The 21,405-nt window shown below is 35.1% G+C and overlaps 1 protein-coding gene across 6 annotated transcripts in view; it reads left to right on the top strand.

Moving 5' to 3' along the window:
• Positions 1–21,405, top strand: part of LOC149779385 (polypeptide N-acetylgalactosaminyltransferase 13-like) — a 165,948-nt gene that overhangs the window by 128,028 nt on the left and 16,515 nt on the right. For 5 of the 6 annotated variants that reach the window (XM_089940031.1, XM_089940030.1, XM_089940029.1 and 2 more), the window contains 3 exons: positions 1,178–1,276; positions 5,251–5,385; positions 16,764–16,842. In XM_089940031.1, the coding sequence (XP_089796157.1) occupies positions 1,178–1,276; positions 5,251–5,385; positions 16,764–16,842 (313 nt within the window). Of the gene's footprint in view, positions 1–1,177; positions 1,277–5,250; positions 5,386–7,895; positions 8,022–16,763; positions 16,843–21,405 lie in introns of all 6 variants that reach the window. The other variant, XM_089940027.1, reaches the window with a different exon arrangement.

Raw genomic sequence — 21,405 nt, 5'->3', positions numbered from 1 at the left:
TATTATAGACAAAGACATAGACATCATTCATCCCATAGTAGTATAGACAAAGACATAGATCTCATTCATCCCATAGTATTATAGACAAAGACATAGACTTCATTCATCCCATAGTATTATAAACAAAGACAGAGACCTCATTCGTCCCGTAGTATTATAGACAAAGACAGAGACCTCATTCATCCCAGCCCCTTTGAACTTGATTTCAACCAACGAAATTCTCAGCTTGGATTTTGGAGTTTTTGGCATTGGGAGATAATACTGTTCAAATTACATTTGATCACACTCTAATCCATCTAGATAACATTAACTTCCAAAGCAGAACATAACTTACAGAGAGAAAGTAAGTTTAAATTTTATAAGGTCATTGAGCTCTTTAGTAACCCAGCCATAATCAATGTATTTAATCCTTTCAGAATTACTTCTCACATATAATATAATCTACCTCAACAAACTTCAAACAGTGAAGCCAGCCCACCCTGCCAACAGGATAAAAAGGTTGAAATTAGCAAATACATTGTCTTGCCCAGCCTAAGCCAGTTCATTCGCTTGATTACAGACAGTATTAGCATAAATCAACTATGCTGGAACCCAAATGTGACAAAAAGGAAAACTAATTCAATAATAATTTTGCATACACAGGATTTTTCTGGGAGGGATGTGAGACACCCCTAATCTTCGAGATAAATGATCCCACATGGGAGGTACATGTATGTATATATGAGTGATGGTGAAGCTGACAAAAGAATCTTTAAGAATAAAAATGGATTACATTAGTTTAAAAAATGTCTGTAAATTCTACAGCTCTGTAATGATTTCAACACAGTGTGAAAGTTAAGTTTCAGAGGCCAGATGTCTTCTGTTTTTAATGGTTTTGACACATTATTAGGTATATCATGCCAAAGAAAAGGTAAAGTGACTCTCGAGGTCAGAGCAAGGCAATCAGCCCAGGCAAGTATCAATCCAAATACTATTTGGTTATGAATCCAATGCACCACCAACTGTGCTACTGTAGCTGTCTAAGACATAAGATTGGGGGGGGGGGGTATTTGTATGTTGTTTTTTACCAAAACTGCTATCAAATGTACGACATCAGTTCATGAATTTTCAAGAAATTTTATGATACGCCTTTGTCCTCTTTTGAATTGAAAATATAATGCCCCTTTCTATCTCACAGATTAGAAATAAGGAAACTGGAAAGTGTATTGATAGTATGGGTCGGAAGAGTGGAGAAAAAGTTGGACTTGTTCACTGTCATGGCATGGGAGGAAACCAGGTAAAATTCAGTCTTTTGTACATTGAGACAATAATAATTAGACATAATTGTTATAATTTGCAGCATGGATTTATCATTTCTTTGTCTTTAATAACTGTAATTTCCAGTTAGTTGCCTCACACACCCCACATACTTTTTATACAATTATTTGGGTAGAGAAAGAAGGAAAATGCTTTTTAGCGACATAAAAATTACTGTGAATGAACTATTTTGGATGCCTTTTAGGATACATTGCTTCTACCCAGGACTAGTAGAATAACTCTAAAAACAATTTTATTTCTGTGAAAACAGTAGGATTCCCCATGAATTTTTGTTCTAATGAAAACTTTATTTTCCAGAAACCATGAAAATTAATATGCATGACTTTAAATAAATTCACTTTATCTTGTGGAACCAAAAACACAGTATGATTTCCAATACCATACATAACTTGCTTATAAGTCAGGTCCATCTACCAAGACATAGAACTGCTGGTAAATTTCATGACAGTAGATTTGGGTCTGTGCGGTTTCTTAGGAGCATTAAGTAAACAAACAACATAGACCCTGATCTGCCAGTGCATTATGTGGTAGCAGATCTGGGTCTATGTTGAATGCATTTGGACTTGACCTATAAACATGTATATATGGCATTTGTCTTGTTCATAAGTTAATGGCAAAGATTTTGTATTTATTTTGTATATTAGAATTATAGGATAATAACATATTCAAATATTTCTCATTTTAGTTACATAGTGTGTAGAATTATAAGATAATAACATATCAAAAGAATTATTGTGCTCCAATTATAGCACATATTTTGAACATAGCAGAAATAAATAAAGAAAATAAGATCTAATTATTTATACTTATATTCAGAAATATACACATTTAAAAATGTCATTAACAGAGATGTCAGCCATTCTGGATTTTATGGAATTTTTACAATTTTTTATATAAAAAAACCCTCTCCATTCTGAATTATATTGATAAAATTCTAGAAAATTAAAACTCTTGGGGGATACAATTTTGAATAGGAAATTTCATTGTAGACTCGGGCAGGGAGGAAATTGCTATTAAACATGATAGACTGGTATATAGATAGGATGAATTATTCATTCTGGAATGGGCTACAGAGTCTGAAAAATTTTTTGCTAATATTCCTGACATCTTGCTCATATGCTGGCATCTCTGGATTAATAGAAAATTGAGAGCAAAATGTTAAAGAATTGCATGTAGTTTCATTTTGTTGAAGTTCATTTCAGTGTCCCAGTTAGGCAGCTAAGAAAATAGAAGATTATTGTTAAGATTACTGCATCACTTTTTTCCCCTGTCCTTTGCTTCAGGATCTTATTGTGTAGCACACTATGCACTGTCTGGACTTGACCTTTAGATAATATGCAAAGTTTATGACTCCAAAAATCGGTGATTATGTGTTTGCAGAGAAAAAAAGGGCTTTATACATTTTAAACTTGATTAAGTAAACTTTACTATATAAAGTTAGAAAAGTCAGTGTTGTTTGTTTTAGGTCAGAATCTTTTTAAAGCAAGTTGTGGTAGACAAGGTTGACAATAAACTGGTTTATTCATGCAAAGAAAAGCAGCAGGTGACTTGGTCTTAGTAAATGTCTTTTGACTGCTAGATTAATGCCGGAATTAAACTAGAGTTTCTGAAAGTCTTCAAACATTTGTAAAAAAAATACCATACTAATTACTCTACAAGTTTTTTTGGATTATTTAGAGACCAGATGGCATGTAAACTGTAGTTTAGTTATGATGCAGTTTATGAAATAGTTAAACCTACTTATATCCAGGGGCAGCGCATTCAAATACATTTCTGCAATTATATTTGACACTTGTAAAGTTAATTAATAAAGCAAGCACTTATTTTTTATATTGTTAAAAAAACGATTTGGACAGACATCAGTGGAATTAAATGTTCTTATACAAGAATTTCATGTCCTCTGCTTGCGTTTTTTTCAGGGGGTGGGGGAACCAGTGATCTGCCCTTTTCAGATTCTACCAGGAACACTGATTTGTTTTATGTGAAAGGTTACAATTTTTGTGCTATATTTCATTCAAGCGACCTTGTATAGATGTTTCTTGCATGATGTTTTAACAATCATAAGGAAAATTAGATGATAGAAATAGAAAAAATAAAAATGCTGATACAGGTGATAGAAATAGAAAAAATGGAAACATTGATGCAGGTGATAGAAGTAGAAAAATTGAAAACACTGACACAGGTTTTAAGCATGAAAGGATTTGTCAGGTTGGAGTGACACAGTTCTAGAGCTGGGTACTGTGAAAAATTTTGTATCGCAGTATTTATGAACATACCATGATACATAACACGTTATACTGCAATTATATTAGGGACCTATAATTTAATAGTGGCCGGGGCCTGACACCTTAATTTCTGTCCGTTAATAGCAGGAAAAAATATCTTGCTTTGTTTAAAAGCAAATTAACACCATATTATATACCTGCTATTATTTCGAGAATAAAAAATATTATCTGATGGTTAAAAAAAAATATTTCAGTTTTAAAAAAATCACAGTTCCCCTCCAAAACAAATTAAATGGTCTTTACCTCATAGAAGATGAATTTGTTATGTACATGTTAGTTGTACAAGTTTTAATCTGAAAACTAGCACTAATGTGGGATGATTGAGCTTATGCAATAGCATATACTGTAAAGGACATTCGGCTGACATGAAAAAGCCTATTGATAAAAGTATGATGTGCTGATACTGAAGTCTACAGTTTCCTAGCTACACTATTGATACAATCGGCAGGGACACTTGAGTTGGATGTCAACACTCAGGCAAGATATTATCAGACAGGACCAGTAAACATAAACCACCTACAAAATGAGAAAATATTTAGTAGACTTGAGAAATTTGCATAAAGTTTAAACAGAAAGCAGTTGCAATCCTGAAAATCATATGATTATTTGCAGTCTTTTAAAAGAATATCTATGCTTAAAATATTCACATACACTAGTAAATAACTAAAACATTATAGTTGTTTGGGTTGGAGGTTTTTTGTTTTCTTTTTAATCAGAAATTTTTCCAAATGTTGAATTTGGCCTACATATTTTTTTTACATTTGAGTACCACATTGGCATAATTGACACATGTCAACATCATAAATATAATTATATTTGTAATATTCACAATTAATTTACGACAGAAACAACTGTTTTTTAATTAAAAAAAGTCAATTTGTTGAATTATTTTATCATGAAAAATGAAAAAATGACGCTAATATTATTAAAGTTTTACCAGTATTACTCAAGAATTTTTGTATATTCTTCACTGACTAAAACTACCAAAGTATTGATACAGTGGAAAAGTACACTGGTAGATACCACTTGAAAAAATACAGCAGGAAACCAGTACACCAATATGACTGCACCTTTAAATCCATCACAACCCAGAGACTTGGTACAATATTTTAAATTCTTCTTTACATGTGATGATGGTTGTGAATCATTTGAATTTGGATCTGATATTCCTTATTCCAAATTGTTCTTCAAAATACAAATAATGTAATGTACCTCTTATATGTACTTTATTTTATGAAGAAAAAATAAATAAAACAACCCACACATCTACAAAAGAAATTATTCAATTTTTACATTTTTAGACTTTTTAAAATTGCATGGATAACTTGTGTAAAAAGGCAAATGTTGATTCCATGTCCCACTTAAAAGTTGGTGTTGTAATTGTTTGATCTTTTATCATAAAACCTGTTATGTGTTTACATCCTGAGAATATTTACACTCATGGTACCATAAGTTGTTACTTTTATTTAATTTTTTTATCATTCTATATAATACAAAACATTTGCCATTTCTGATTTTTTTTTCTCCAAACTTAATGTGCAGGTGACCTTTGGCTTCTGAGAGCTACACTGAAGTGTTAATCGTCATGGATATAGCTATAGCACAATTATTTTAATATTCATTTTAAACCTAAGAGTACTTTTTCTAGGTGTTTTCTTACACAAAAAAGAAAGCTTTACAAACGGATGATGTATGTTTGGATGTGTCTGCCATGGGTGGCCCAGTCAAACTATTTCAGTGCCACGGCATGGGAGGTAACCAGAAATGGGAATATGACAAGAAGGTATGAGATCTTAGGGCAATAAAAGTTGTGTCCCATGATATGTAAATTGCATGTTATAGTGTGAACAGTTTAACCATACAAATACATCTGCATTTTAAAAAAAGTTGTGCTGTGGACTAAGACCATGTTTTGAATATTTTGCTATGATCCACATTTATTAGCACTGGACAATAACTGAGACAAGGAATGGTCACATGTATCATCAAGTAGAGTATAAATTTCCATGACTTTCTGATTTAGTATGTTTTTAAAGTATATTTTGTATTATTTTTGAAAGGATTTCCATATTTAAGACTGTATGAACTTGGGGGGAGGTGGCAGTTCAATAGAAGGGAGGATAATACATTTAGTTTTGGTTTCCAAGCTTTTTTCAAAGTATTTAGAATGATTTTTTGGTAAGTTTACAGATGATTTGCAATGTTGAACTGTTCATTTTCTAGTCATTAATTAATGATGTTTATATTTTCTTATAGGTATTATGTGGCATGCCTGTGGAAAGTCCCATTGACTGTATTAAAATATTTGCACATAGTAGTCTGTAGTAAAAAGATACTGTGGGAAAATGTTCCACCACAAGGCATAGCAACCTTTTAAATTTGAATTTACTCAATTTGTACATCTTTTCATGGAGTAGAACATTTTCCAGTGGATAAAGCTTCTTATTTTTGAAAATAACAGAAGGCTTGCTTCAACATTGTGAACAGTGTTCAGTATATGTTGTACCTTTGAAATTCACATATCTTTGACATTTTTTGGCAGAATTCAACTGCTTTGGTATAACATTAAAATTTGTCTCAATTTTATGTAATGATACAAGAGGAGTTCCTGTCCTGCCTGCCTTACCTTCTTAAGCAGGATGCATGTTTTATCATGTAACAGTGTTACAAATTTGAAAAATCTTCAACATCAATTGCTGTATTCAGCTGAAATATAGATTAAAATCACCCTAGGTCGAGGGCATGAAAATAAAAAATAAATGGACTTAAGCTGACATCCATAAATTTGGAGACATCACTCAGATCCCATCTCTGAAAGATCTGTTGGATCAGTAAAAATTTCAACCAGCTCACAAGGGATCGTATGTTGGATGCGTGGATTATGAATGCCCATGACAGAAATGACAATGTGCTCTTAGATACATCAAGAAAATATGGGTGCCTTTGTCAAAACATTCACCATGCATGCTGAACTGGCCTGCTACCATGACCCAGTACACTAATTTCAGTAAGGATGATGCAAAATAATGTAGTATATCAGGCTTGTGCCAAAACTTGGCCAACCAAAATAGGCCACATTGGTGGATTAACAAATAATGCAAACTTATACCAAAGAACAGTTCTTTTTGTTAGATCAGTTAATGATAAACATTGACTGCATTGTGTAGTGACAGTTGTAAAGATGTAGATATTTGTGCAGGGTGAACATCTGCTACCAAAACATCAGAAATTAGATGATGACAAGAAAGACTCAATTGTAAATTTTATTTATAAAAAAAAAAAAGAGAAAGTACCAGAAATGCAGGGAAATTGAATATGAATAGCTGAAATTTGACCCAAATTTTTGTTGTTGTGCACTGAGTAATTGGAGTAATACAAAAGTGTGCTGATTGGTGAAATTGAAGTAGATTGACAATTTTATTATTATGGTGATCCTATGGATAAGTTGTTGTTATTGTTATAGGATTTAACGCCATTTTTGAGCACAAGATAGGCTATACATGGTGGCCATTATTAATGGTGGAGGAAGAACCCGGGAAAACCCCGGAAAGAATCATCGACCCATGAGAAGCTACCAGCAAGCTTTCTCACATACCCACATTGGCTGAGCCATAGACTCGAACCCAGACATAGGTGAGATGGCAGTGATCTGTAACAGTGAGCGCTATAGAACACGCAGCCACTTGGAACCCCTCCTATGGATAAGTGGACAAATTTTATAATTTCAATCCTGGTATAGTGTTTATAAGCTGATATACTTAAAGACTGTTAGATACACTTGTTATGCTGAAAAGCATGCAAACAATTCTGAGGCAATGTTCTCCATGGAACACTAGTTTGTTTTTGTTTAGTTTTTTTTTTCTTTTTTCTTTTTTCTTTTTATAAGTTGGTAAAAGTTCAAACATCATTGTCAGTTATTAACTAGAATTGAATATTGTATAGTAGATGTCTATTTTGTTTTAATTAAAGAGCATGAATTTGGTGTAAAGAAAAGATATTGATAATCCTAGTTATGTTTTTGGTGTCAAGAAAAGATATGGATAATCCTAGTTATGTTTTTGGTGTAAAGGAAAGATGTGGATAATCCTAGTTATGTTTTTGAACTTACCAGACTACATACTGAGTAGGGAAAATGGAGACCAAAAATTTCTAGAAAGGATTGCAGACATGCTTAGTGGCTGTCAGCTAACACAAGATTCTTAGTACTACAGACTACTCTATGCTTTTATAACTTGAGTTATTCCCCCTGCATCACGCTATATTATATTTTCTGTTGTTGCATGTTGTGTGTAGGTATTTTGCTATACTGGAAAAGATCAGCTTATGATGGATGAAAACTATTGTATAGACGTTGTTGGCAACACAATCCAATTTACCTACTGTTCCAGCGATGGACCTAAATGGAAGTATGACAAGAAGGTAGATGGTGACACATTTCTCCTGATTTTTGTTTTTGCCAGGGAAAAGAGCATTTTGTTCCATTTTGCATAGTTTGTGCTTCTCTCTTTTTAATATGCTTAGTTTTGCTTATATATGGAGTTTTTTGTTTTGTTTAAATTTTTTGCTTGACAGTGTAGTGTTCTCAGTGTAATGATTTTTTGCACACCCGGTCAGGAAAGTTTATGCCATGGTCCTGTGTCTGTCATTATGTGTCCTGAAAATCTTGTGACTACTACTACTGAATGAAAATCATATTAGCATATTGCTTTCAGTTAAAGACTGTCAGTTGGGTCGAAAATCATGCTGATCTCATCTGATATAACTACTTATTAAAAGTGGTCATCTAGGAAATCTTTTGTTTCCCATAGATGGAAAGTCATGGCGGTTTTCAACTGAAGATTTCATCAGATATCTAGTTGGCACAAAGTGAAAATAGTTTTGATCAGACCTCCAGTGTGTTCACCATGGCAGCTGTCTTGAAAATCTCCTTTATTTCTTGCAAATGTCTTATTGAAATGGAATTTTATCCTGAGGACTAATTTTGGTATCTATTTGGTCCAGAATGAAAATGGTGATGATCAGACCTTAATTATGACTGTCACAATTAATATGTTGATGTTTTTCCTTAATGGATTATCATATTAATATGATGTTTTCACCAAAAGTCTTCTAATGGTGTGCACTTAATCCTAAAAGAAAATGGTGTTGATCTTACATCCAGTATGGCTGTTACATGTCTAATTTGAAATCTTATTGCTCTAGAACATCATAGGTGGTTTCAGCACTGATCAGTTAAAATGAAGAAAAGTGTGCTATTTTGAATTCTTGAAAATAATTTTCAGCCGAAGAGCATCAGCCACTTTGAGACACTCTTGTTTCATTGGGATCTTGGATAAGTTCCATACAACAAGATCCACTATATTAATGAAGTAATCTCGCATTGGATTGGCTGAGGTTATTACCACTCTGAAAGTCACATTTCAGACTTGAACTATGGAAATCAGAATCTTGTATCATATGTATCTCTGACATGACTCTTGTATTGCTAGGATCTCTGACATGACTCTTATATTGTTAGGATCTCTGACATGACTTTTATATTGTTAGAATCTCTGACATGACTCTTGTATTGTTAGATCTCTGACATGACTCTTATATTGTTAGGATCTCTGACATGACTCTTATATTGCTAGGATCTCTGACATGACTCTTGTGTTGTTAATATCTCTGACATGACTCTTGTACTGTTAATATCTCTGACATGACTCTTATATCAGTAGGATCTCTGATTGGCTGAACATTGTTAGCCCCAGGAAGCCATATTTGTGATCCAGTTTTCATCTGGGTTGGAATATGAGCTTGTATCATCAGGCTCTCACAATGCGCAAGATCCATGCATTCTATTGATGTGATACTGTTTTTGATTGAGTTTGCGATGCTTTTGCAACTATTTCTGATAAGATTTTTATCCAGCCAAAGAATTAGACTTTAGAATTAATTTCTATCAGTCTGTAATAAAAAGGTAAAATCAGCACAGTATAGTGTTTGGCAGATTAGGTTACATATGGTTAATTTTTTACAATACTACATAAACCTGCTTAATGAAATGGTCAACTGTTACGTTTTGAAAAGGAGGAGAGCAATATCAGGTCCAGTTTGGCCTCTTTTCATTTATTGAAGGCATATGAAAATCCTTACTTGGGTGCAGTTTTGTTGCAATTATAATGGTGCATTTTATTAAAAAAACTGTGCAGAGAAATAAACTTACCAGTAACCATTTCAGAAACTTAATTTATGGTTTTATAATGATTGACTAGAGTTGATTATTTGTTGTAATTGTATTAGATAGTTGAAAATATTGTAATCTGGACTCCATTAATCCCAAATTATTTACAGTATATACTCACATGTCAGGTCCAGTTGCAAACTACATAGACCCTGATCTGCAATTGCATAATGTGCCAGCAAATCAGGGTCATTGTTCTATTGATTACTTGCATAGACTCTGATCTGCCATCAAATACTGTGCAAGCAGATCAGTGTCTGTGTTCTATTGATTACTCCAACAAACTTCATTGACCCAGATCTGCCAAAGCATTATGCCATGTTTATAAAGGAAGTGATACATGTACTGTCACATGATTTTTTGGTCTTTTGATCAACGTTAATCTGTGTTAATCCACAAAATCTACACTTAGCCTATGCAGACCTTTTATGATGACAGTTACATTTGGTTGTGATCATCAAATTAAAAAACTCTTCCACTGAGACTTTAATTTAAATATTTTCCACTCTGCTAAATCCAATGAACAAATAAATCACTTCCTTTCAGTGACACTTACAAAAACTACATATAACTTGAAGAATGAATATGTTATGCTTGTATTATTATATGGTCTTAATATACACTTCAGATAAACACAATCTGATTCACTAAAAGATCCTGGAACAATTAAATCGTATTATTTCCTTTTAGGATGCCTTGGTTAGCAACATGCTTTTTTTTTATTTATTATCCAATCAACAGCCAGGGTGCACATGAGATTTCCCCAGTACAACTGTGCTATCTAGAATCATGCTATGTTGACATAACCTTTATTCAGATAAAAGTGTGGCATACTTGACTGACATAATAGTTGATTTGACCTTTGTGATTGGCCTTGACTTACGAATGAGATTCTTTCAAGGAAGTGTACATGTACTTTACTTTAGTGTTAGCTAGCCACTATTTTAAAGAATTTAAAATATGACTGTCATACACCCAAATGACTCAAGTAAAAACTATAATTTAAAGGGTGATATAGAGATTCCTAATAAATTTGACATTAACTTTCTGGCTTTAGAGCTTTTTGTACAAAATGAACCTTGATTCATTTTGAAATATGGCTACCAGTACTAAAAATAGAAAATCCTTTTAATGACTTCTTCAAGAGAATTAGACCAAATTTAACAGAATGAACCCTGGCATAAAGGGCATATGAGTTTAAATAATCTACCGTCTACTGTGGCTGCTCTTATATAAAAACAGGAAACCTTTTAATAGCTTCTTCTCAAGAGTTTTATAGAATGTGACCAAATTTGATGGAATGCAGTACTGTCACATATGGATGAAGATATGAAAAGCAGAGAAATCTTGAAACAGATATAATATATGCCATCAACAGTATTGGAAAAAATTCTTCAGATAGCATCCTACTTGAAATCTTGTCAGCAGTTACTATAAAGGTTTTGAAGATTGTTTAAATGCATATGTATATATAGATGTATAAAGGCAGTGCTATTTGCATCCCAGATATTGCTTTAATGAAGAGGATAATGTGTCTGGATGGGACCAGTTTTGACAAAATCACTATAGAGGTCTAGATAAATGCATAAAAAAAGAGCTTGGGAAAAATGAACACCTGCTTGTACACTTTGGAGGTCAAAATTTAATATTAAACCCAGTTAGTTTCCACACTTGAATCTTCCCCTTATGCATCAAATATGAAATCATGCTTTCTTGAGAAAACTATACTTTATGTGAGAGAAATACACATGAAAATCAAGTATGGGTGTCTTTTCATTCGAACATTCACCCCATTCTGGCCAGTTGTACAAAACTGTTTATTGCTGCCAAATTTTTCTTCCTGGATTTTCTTTTCCAGTTGTATCCCTTCACTTACACTAGCAGTGAACATATCTCACTACAAAATTCATTCAGGTTTACACTTCTGTTTATTATTACACTTTTTCACACCAATTTTTTGCAGTTTTCTTGCAAATCTATGAACTAAGCTGCTGCAAGTTCTAAAACCTGATCAACCATTGATTTCAAAATGCCATATTTATAAACCATTGAAGTATGCAATGCTTTTTCTGACCATTGAACTTTTGTTTAGTAATTATTAGCTGAACTGTCTGAGCACTAATATATAATACAACATAGGTGAACAAAAACCCACTAATTCTCTTTCCGCTTTTTTAATGATTAAGACACCACTATTTCAGGTCAAATGCTGGACACCATACTTTATAGATATCTCTGTTTTAGTTATCTTTTCTCATCCTTGCACTTTTTACTAACTCATCAGTATCATCAATACTTCTATTATCATTATGTGGCAAAGCTTGATCTTTGGCCCCTACTCGGCTTTGAATGTTGCCTTATGTTTCTGCTTAAACAGCTTTTGAAGGACTTTGTACATTTAAACCAAATTGAATATAAGATGTTTGATTTTCACTATTATTGGGAGTACTTGCAAATGTTGCATCATTTTAGAAGTGGTATCCATTGGTATATGGAAACTTTCTAATTTGTGTTAGTGCAGGAGCTCTTTGTATGGAATTACAAATTGTTTCTTCTCATTGCCTTATACGTTAATTTACCAGTAAATACATCATTTGTAAGTTCATCATGAAGGCAGTGGGTCAAGAAGAAATTTGACTTTGCATCATAGACAAATTAATGTGGCAGTCTGTACATTTTCTTAACTAAAATGAGTAAGGTAGATGATTTTGATTTGTTTGTTTTTGTTGGTTTTATTGACACTTGAAACACATTATGCCCTGATGCAGCCAAACACAGGCTGGTCTGGACAAGTATTAAACCCACCAGATGAGTTACTATGGCTCCCCTAATTCTTGAGATAGTTTCAGTAGTGTGTAGTCTTCATCTCAGCAACAGGTATTCTCTCCATTTACTGGCTCGGTGTGTATTCTGAAAGGTTTTGGGTCATTTCACATGGTGTTTTAATGCATAGAATTGAAATGAATGTTAATAAGTGAACGTTGTAGATTGATGGGCTTGATACTAACAACAAATTCATGCATGTCACCAAAATTTGGCTGTTGGTTTGTCATAATTACTCTAAACCATTTGTGCACAATTTTTGTGGTAAGAAATTGGAAGTCAACATGGTCAGTAAAGCTGATTGTCAGAGACGACACTTATTGTACCTGAAATGTGCATTCTCCTTTGAGATATATTGTACCCTCTAATTTTGTATACACCATTAATTTGTAAAATCATTCAATTTGTCCTTTATGATTTCAGACAACTTTTTGTTCTGTTAAGATATTAAAATATTTATGCTGTATATACTCCTTTTTAAGTCAAGTCCAGCTGCAAATCACACAGACCCAAATCTGCCATCCCATAATGAACCAGTAGAGACTGGGTCTATGTTGTTTATTAGGAGTAATCACTAGACAAAACACCACAGACCCAGATCTGCCATCCCATAATGCACCAATATAGACTGGGTCTGTGTAGTTTATTAGGAGTAATTACTAGACAAAACACCATAGACCCAGATCTGCCATCCCATAATGCACCAGTATTGACTGGGTGTATGTAGTTTATTAGGAGAAATCACTAGACAAAACACCATAGACCCAGATCTGCCATCCCATAATGCACCAATATAGACTGGGTCTATGTAGTTTATTAGGAGTAATCACTAGACAAAACACCATAGACCCTGATCTGCCATCGGTCTATGTAGTTTATTAGGAGTAATCACTAGACAAAAAAACACCATATACCCTGATCGGCCAGTACATTATGTTGCTTGCAGTTTGACTCCCAAATGAGTATAAAGTGTACAAACAGTATATGCTGGCAAATAAAAGTGCAAAAAAACATAGACCCTGATCAGCTGTTGCAGATTGGGTTGTATGTTGTTTATTCTACTGATTAATCCTAGCAAACTGCATAGACCCAGATTTATTGGCACATAATTGATGTCAGATCCATGCATTTTGTAGTTGGATCTGGCTTACATGTAAGTATATACAATCGGCTGAAACTTGTTACTATATATTGCCAAAGAAAAACAATATAAATATTTTTTTTAAATGATCAGTACATTTGTGTATTAGAAATCATTTATTAAAGATATGACATTCATTTATTTCACTTTCTGGAGATTCAAGTGATATATTGAGTTAGGTTTGTTAAATATTTTTATCATAGAGTCAGTAATCCAAGTCACTTTTACTGTAGAATAAGTTGCTTATCTGTTCCAGTTTTTCCACACCTGATTTAATTTTTCTAGTAATACAAGAAAATGCTGACTCTAGTGTCATACTTATGAAGTTAATAGATTTAGGAATTAAGACATAAATTGTTAAATATTACTGATTCAGGTTTATCAGTTAGTACTTAATCAGCATTGTTGTCTGAACCAAATGTATGTCTGTAGTGAGTAGACTTGATATGATCCAAACTTTTTCATTTGAACCTCCATTTATTATGTATTTCATAATGATATTTTAAAATGTAGCAGTGTGAGAAACATTTATATTGCCATTGTGTCCATATAGCCTCAGTTATTTTTATATTTAGGCCTAATTTGTTTTTCTTCTCTCTCCCGTCTTCCCACCCTCTTACTCTCTCTCTCTCTCTCTCTCAAGCAGATTGGACATATTTTTAAATATGACTCCGTTGGTATGTTTATGTAAGCAAGGAGGTGCCATCCAAAAATTGGCTGGCAACAAACTCCACAACAGCAGCAAAGTAGTTTCCAAGTATTGTATAAAAATTTTCCTCTTGTCACTGACTGAACTTGCATGACCTGTTTCTATGCAATGTTCACTGTCAGTCATATTTGATACGCTCTATTACAAATGGTAAATCTTTTTGGGGCAAAACTCTGGATTAAATATAAAACTAAAACTTAACTGGTAATAGCTCTAGTCACCCTCATAATCAGTGTTTGAAAACCTTCCAGAAATTAGTGTTAAATGAGTGCTGGTGCAAATTTGAATTAAGTGACTATACAAATTTGTGTGCATCATCTGCTGCTTAGTAGACTGCAAGCTTGCCAAGGCCACAGGATTCATGTTTCAGTTCAAAATTAAATAAGTAGACTGCATGCTTGCCAAGGCCAAGGATTCATGTTTGAGTTTAAAATTTAATAAGTAGACTGCAAGCTTGCCAAGGCCACAGGATTCATGATTGAGTTCAAAATTAAATAAGTAGACTGCAAGCTTGCCAAGGCCAAGGATTCATGTTTGAGTTTAAAATTTAATAAGTAGACTGCAAGCTTGCCAAGGCCACAGGATTCATGATTGAGTTCAAAATTAAATAAGTAGACTGCAAGCTTGCCAAGGCCACAGGATTCATGATTGAGTTCAAAATTAAATAAGTAGACTGCAAGCTTGCCAAGGCCACAGGATTCATGATTGAGTTCAAAATTAAATAAGTAGACTGCAAGCTTGCCAAGGCCACAGGATTCATGTTTGAGTTCAAAATTAAATAAGTAGACTGCGAGCTTGCCAAGCAGTAAGTAAATTCATGTCAAGTGAACTCGTAGTCATTAAAATAATTTATCCAAGGCTGTTTTGCTCTGGTGTCTTTTGATGATGATCTTCAGCCTAACAGTGTTTAAATGTTTAATGCACAAGAAATGTGTTAGCAACATATTTTTAAAGGTTGCATTTTTCAGTTCAAAATAGTTATTAGTCTGACATAATACACAGAAGCATTGTATGTTGAAGATAAATAAATTTAAAGTGTCCTAAATTATTTAAAAATTTCACAGCATTTTTAATCAGTCTAGTAATACAGTCACAAACTGCTGCCACTGAATGAGACCAATATCCATGCAAGTTGATATAAAGGAATCTGGGTGGGGGTAGAGGGTGGGGTTATAGAAGATACAAGGAAATATTTCACTCGTGAAGTGAAAGCATTTTTATTGCCATCATGGACAATATGTAATGCTTCCACATCACAGGTGAAATATTTCCTTGTATCTCATAAAATAAAATATGTGGGTATCCTTTATTTATCCAGATACTTTTTGTTTCTCTGTGCAGTTCAGCTCATCAATTCTGTTTGGGCACTTTGGTTAACTTTAGCATTAAGCTCAATGACTCAACACTATCGTCAGTAGTCATTTAACTTGATCAGCAGATGTGTTGTGAGTGGACTACTCATCTTAGTCAAAGCTAGGTCATTTTGATCTGCATTATTTTGCTTTAGTATCTGCCAAAATTGTGTGTAGCTGACTTTCTGAGATACTTAAGATTGCAGGGTTGTTGTTGTTGTGGGGTTTGATGCCATTTTTCAGCACACGATAGGCTATACAGGGCAGCCAGTATTAATGGTGGAGGAAGCACCCAGGAAAACCCCGGAAAGAACCACCGACCCATGAGAAGCTACTGGCAAGCTTTTTCACATACCCACATTGGCTGAATTTGAGGCTCGAACCCACACAGACAGAGGTGAGATGGCAGTGATCCGTAACGGAGAGTGCTTTAGACCACTCTGCCACTTGGGGCCCCCTAGGAAGATTGCAGGGTAGAATTTGATATGGAAATGCGTCTTGAGAGACACTAAACCATTTAGACAAAAGTTATCTTTGCAATCTGGTCATACTGCCCTAGTTTCTTGTTTATTATATTACTATGTATAAAGTCCCAGTTATTGCATTTTTACATAAAAAATGTTGCTAACTTTACTGCCAAGTACTGAAAGCAATTAAATCTTATATAATTTAATAATAAACTTGTTATTGCTAATGTACTATTTTGTTCCATGATAAAAGATCAAATCAACTCTTAGGCCATTGAAAGCTACATAATAATATAATTCTAAAAGGCAAATGGTCAATTTCTCATTAGTTGATTTGTAGTACATAGTGCAAGTAAATGTAAATGAAGATTGATTTTCATTATATTATATAATTCAGTACACATCTTTACATTTCATGACATTGAATTGGTTGCATTTTTCAGACCCAGCAGCTACACCATATAAATAGTAACCAATGCCTGGGAGCATCAAATCCTCAGGATAAAGAAGTACCATCTATAGGTGAGCTTCATATATTTTCATATCTATCAATGTGTTTGCCATTTCCACTCTCTGTCCAATCCTTCTGTCTATCCTTCCTGTCCTCTCTCTCCTTCCCTCCCTCTTTGTCTCACTCCCCCTCCATCTATCCATCCCTCTTGCTTTCTGTTCTTAAACCCTGGATCCATATAACTGTATATCTTTTTTTGGCTCACCAGTCAGTCATGATGTACCCTGGGATGCTATGAACTCCCATCTCCCTGGCATAAACAGAATCATGATGTACCCTGGGATGCTAGGAACTCCCATCTCACTGACATAAGCAGAATCATGATGTACCCTGATATGCTAGAACTCAAATCTCACTGCATAAACAGAATCATGATGTACCCTGATATGCTAGAACTCAAATCTCACTGCATAAACAGAATCATGATGTACCCTGATATACTAGAACTCAAATCTCACTGCATAAACAGAATCATGATGTACCCTGATATGCTAGAACTCAAATCTCACTGCATAAACAGAATCATGATGTACCCTGATATGCTAGAACTCAAATCTCACTGCATAAACAGAATCATGATGTACCCTGATATGCTAGAACTCAAATCTCACTGCATAAACAGAATCATGATGTACCCTGGGATGATAGGAACTCCCATCTCCCTGGCATAAACAGAATCATGATGTACCCTGATAAGCTAGGAACTCCCATCTCACTGGCATAAGCAGAATCATGATGTACCCTGATATGCTAGGAACTCCCATCTCACTGGCATAAACAGAATCATGATGTACCCTGATATGCTAGGAACTCAAATCTCACTGCATAAACAGAATCATGATGTGCCCTGATATGCTAGGAACTCAAATCTCACTGTATAAACAGAATCATGATGTACCCTGATATGCTAACTCCCATCTCACTGGCATAAACAGAAAAATGATGTACCCTGATATTACAGGAGTTCCTGACATTGTTGAAAGTCTGTGTAAGCAAAATCATGATACACCCTGCTATTCAGGGTCCTACTGTCTCACATAAGCAGAATTTTAAATATACCCAGATATTCTAGGGGTTTCTGTTTTGCTACATAAGCAGAATCATAACACGATTCACTGGCTCGACAATATGCCTGTCTTGATTTTATTTATTCTTCCTTTATTCTTTGTATTTCTCTTGTATTTTAAAATTTGATGCCTTTTAAATAATAACACAGTCCTCTATCATAAGAAAGAGTAGTTGTATTACTACAACATATCTCAAACTAACAGGCAGCTTAGAAGTCACTTTTATTATGGCTGTTAGTGATTATTACTTTTGCCACTGATCATGCATTCTTTAGACATAATGACTTACTCCATTCCTATTTTCAGAATTATCTGTTGTCATTGGCTTCTGGAGCACCTTTTATAGGTTTTTAATGCATGATTGAACATCCCTTATGGTTTTAGTACACAGCACGTTTACAGCTGTGATCCATTTAGTACATTCCAAGCTGTGACCCATGTATCACATTCATAGCTGTGACACATGTAGCACATCATAGCTGTGACCCATGTAGCATAGTCATAGCTGTGACCCATCTAGCACATTCATAGCTGACACCCATCTAGCATAGTGATAGCTGTGACCCATGTATCACATTCATAGCTGTGATGCATGTAGCACATTTATAGCTGTGACCCATGTAGCACATTCATAGCTGTGACCCATGTAGTACATTTCAAGCTGTGACACATGTATCACAATCATAGCTGTGACCTGTTTAGTACATTCAAAGCTGTTACCCAAGTTGCACATTTATAGCTGTGACACATGTAGCACATTGATAGCTGGGACCCATGTTGTAGATTAGTAGTTGTGACCCCTGTAGCACAGTCATATCTATGACACATGTAGCACACTGATAGCTGGGACCATGTTGTACATTAATAACAGTGACACATGTAGCACATTGGTAGCTATGACCCATGTTGTACATTTATATATGTGACCCATGAAGTACATTCCAAGCTTGACCCATGTAGCACATTCCAAGCTTGACCCATGTAGCACATTCCAAGCTTGACCCATGTAGCACATTCCAAGCTTGACCCATGTAGTACATTCCAAGCATTGACCTATGTAGTACATTCCAAGCTTTGACCCACCGAGCACATTCATAGCTGTGACCCATGTAGTACATTCCAAGCTTGACCCATGTAGCACATTCCAAGCTTGACCCATGTTGTACATTCCAAGCTTTGACCCATGTAGTACATTCCAAGCTTTGACCTATGTAGTACATTCCAAGCTTTGACCCACAGAGCACATTCATAGCTGTGACCCATGTAGTACATTCCAAGCTTGACCCATGTAGCACATTCCAAGCTTGACCCATGTTGTACATTCCAAGCTTTGACCCATGTAGTACATTCCAAGCTTGACCCATGTAGCACATTCCAAGCTTGACCCATGTAGCACATTCCAAGCTTGACCCATGTAGCACATTCCAAGCTTGACCCATGTTGTACATTCCAAGCTTGACCCATGTAGCACATTCCAAGCTTGACCCATGTTGTACATTCCAAGCTTTGACCCATGTAGCACATTCCAAGCTTGACCCATGTAGCACATTCCAAGCTTTGACCCATGTAGCACATTCATAGCTGTGACCCATGTAGTATATTCATAGCTGTGACCCATGTAGTACATTTCATGCTGTGACCCATGTAGCACATTGATAGCTGTGACCCATGTAGTACATTTCATGCTGTGACCCATGTAGCACATTGATAGCTGTAACCCATTTAGTATATTAATAACTGTGACCCATGTGGTACATACATATGTGTGACCTATGTAGTACATTTGTAGCTGTGACCACTGTAGCACATTGATAACTGCGACCAATGTAGCACATTCATAGCTGTGGCCCATGTAGCACATTCATAGCTGTGGCCCATGTAGCACTCAGAGACCCTCTTATTTGTCCATTTTTTATCATCTGAAGCTGTGCAGATGGTCAGTTTGTACCCTTTTATCATCAGACCTGTGAGATACATTCACTGAGGCTAGTGTTAGCTGCCAGTGAATGGTGCTAGGTGACAAAAGCTAAGAATCCTCCCGTATTTGCTGCCAGTGAATGGAGCTAGGTGACAAAAGCCAAGAATCCTCTTGTACTAGCTGCCAGTGAATGGTGCTTGGTGACAAAAGCTAAGAACCCTCCTGTACTAGCTGCCAGTGAATGGTGCTAGGTGACAAAAGCTAAGAATCCTCCCATACACTAGCTGCCAGTGAATGGAGCTAGGTGACAAAAGCTAAGAATCCTCCCACACACTAGCTGCCAGTGAATGGTGCTAGGTGACAAAAGCTAAGAATCCTCCCATTCACTAGCTGCCAGTGAATGGAGCTAGGTGACAAAAGCTAAGAATCCTCCAACACACTAGCTGCCTTTGAATGGAGCTAGGTGACAAAAGCTAAGAATCCTCCCGTACACTAGCTGCCAGTGAATGAAGCTAGGTGACAAAAGCGACGAATCCAGACAGGTAGCTTGCTGAAAGCAATATTTGCAAGTTTTTCACGCACAGAATAACTTGCCAACTGAGGTATATGCAAAGAGACTTGAAAAATCTATTTTTCACAATTTAAATGACCTGCTGGAATTCTACCCATGGATTTTCATGAGAGTAGGCTGATGGGACACTGATTGTTTCAGCAATGCATGTAACAAAAAAAAGAAGCCACCATTGTAAACAGTTTTTGCATATGTGGACGACTTATTTTTGCATTGAATCATATGGATTGTCACTTTGTTGGGATATGATAATGACCTGGTTTTTTTTGCATTGATTCATATGGATTGTCACTTTGTTGGGGTATGATAAGGACCTGGTTTTTTTTGCATTGATTCATATGGATTGTCACTTTGTTGGGGTATGATAAGGACCTGTTTTTTTGCATTGATTCATATGGATTGTCACTCTGTTGGGGTATGATAAGGACCTGTTTTTTTTGCATTGATTCATATGGATTGTCACTCTGTTGGGGTATGATAATGACCTGTTTTTTTTTGCATTGATTCATATGGATTGTCACTCTGTTGGGGTATGATAATGACCTGTTTTTTTATATTGATTCATATATGTTGTCACTCTATTGGGGTATGATAAGGACCTGTTTTTTGCATTGATTCATATGGATTGTCACTCTGTTGGGGTATGATAATGACCTGTTTTTTTGCATTGATTCATATGGATTGTCACTCTGTTGGGGTATGATAATGACCTGTGTTTTTATATTGATTCATATATGTTGTCACTGTGTTGGGGTGTGATAAGGACCTGTTTTTTGCATTGATTCATATGGATTGTCACTCTGTTGGGGTATGATAATGACCTGTGTTTTTATATTGATTCATATATGTTGTCACTGTGTTGGGGTGTGATAAGGACCTGTTTTTTGCATTGATTCATATGGATTGTCACTCTTTTGGGGTATGATAATGACCTGTGTTTTTATATTGATTCATATATGTTGTCACTGTGTTGGGGTGTGATAAGGACCTGTTTTTTGCATTGATTCATATGGATTGT

The sequence above is a fragment of the Sinohyriopsis cumingii genome, chromosome 17 (genome assembly GCF_028554795.1).
Source record: "Sinohyriopsis cumingii isolate HCF-2022 chromosome 17, ASM2855479v2, whole genome shotgun sequence".
NCBI classification, from domain to species: Eukaryota; Metazoa; Mollusca; class Bivalvia; order Unionida; family Unionidae; genus Sinohyriopsis; species Sinohyriopsis cumingii.
This window is presented reverse-complemented; position numbering and strand designations above follow the sequence as displayed.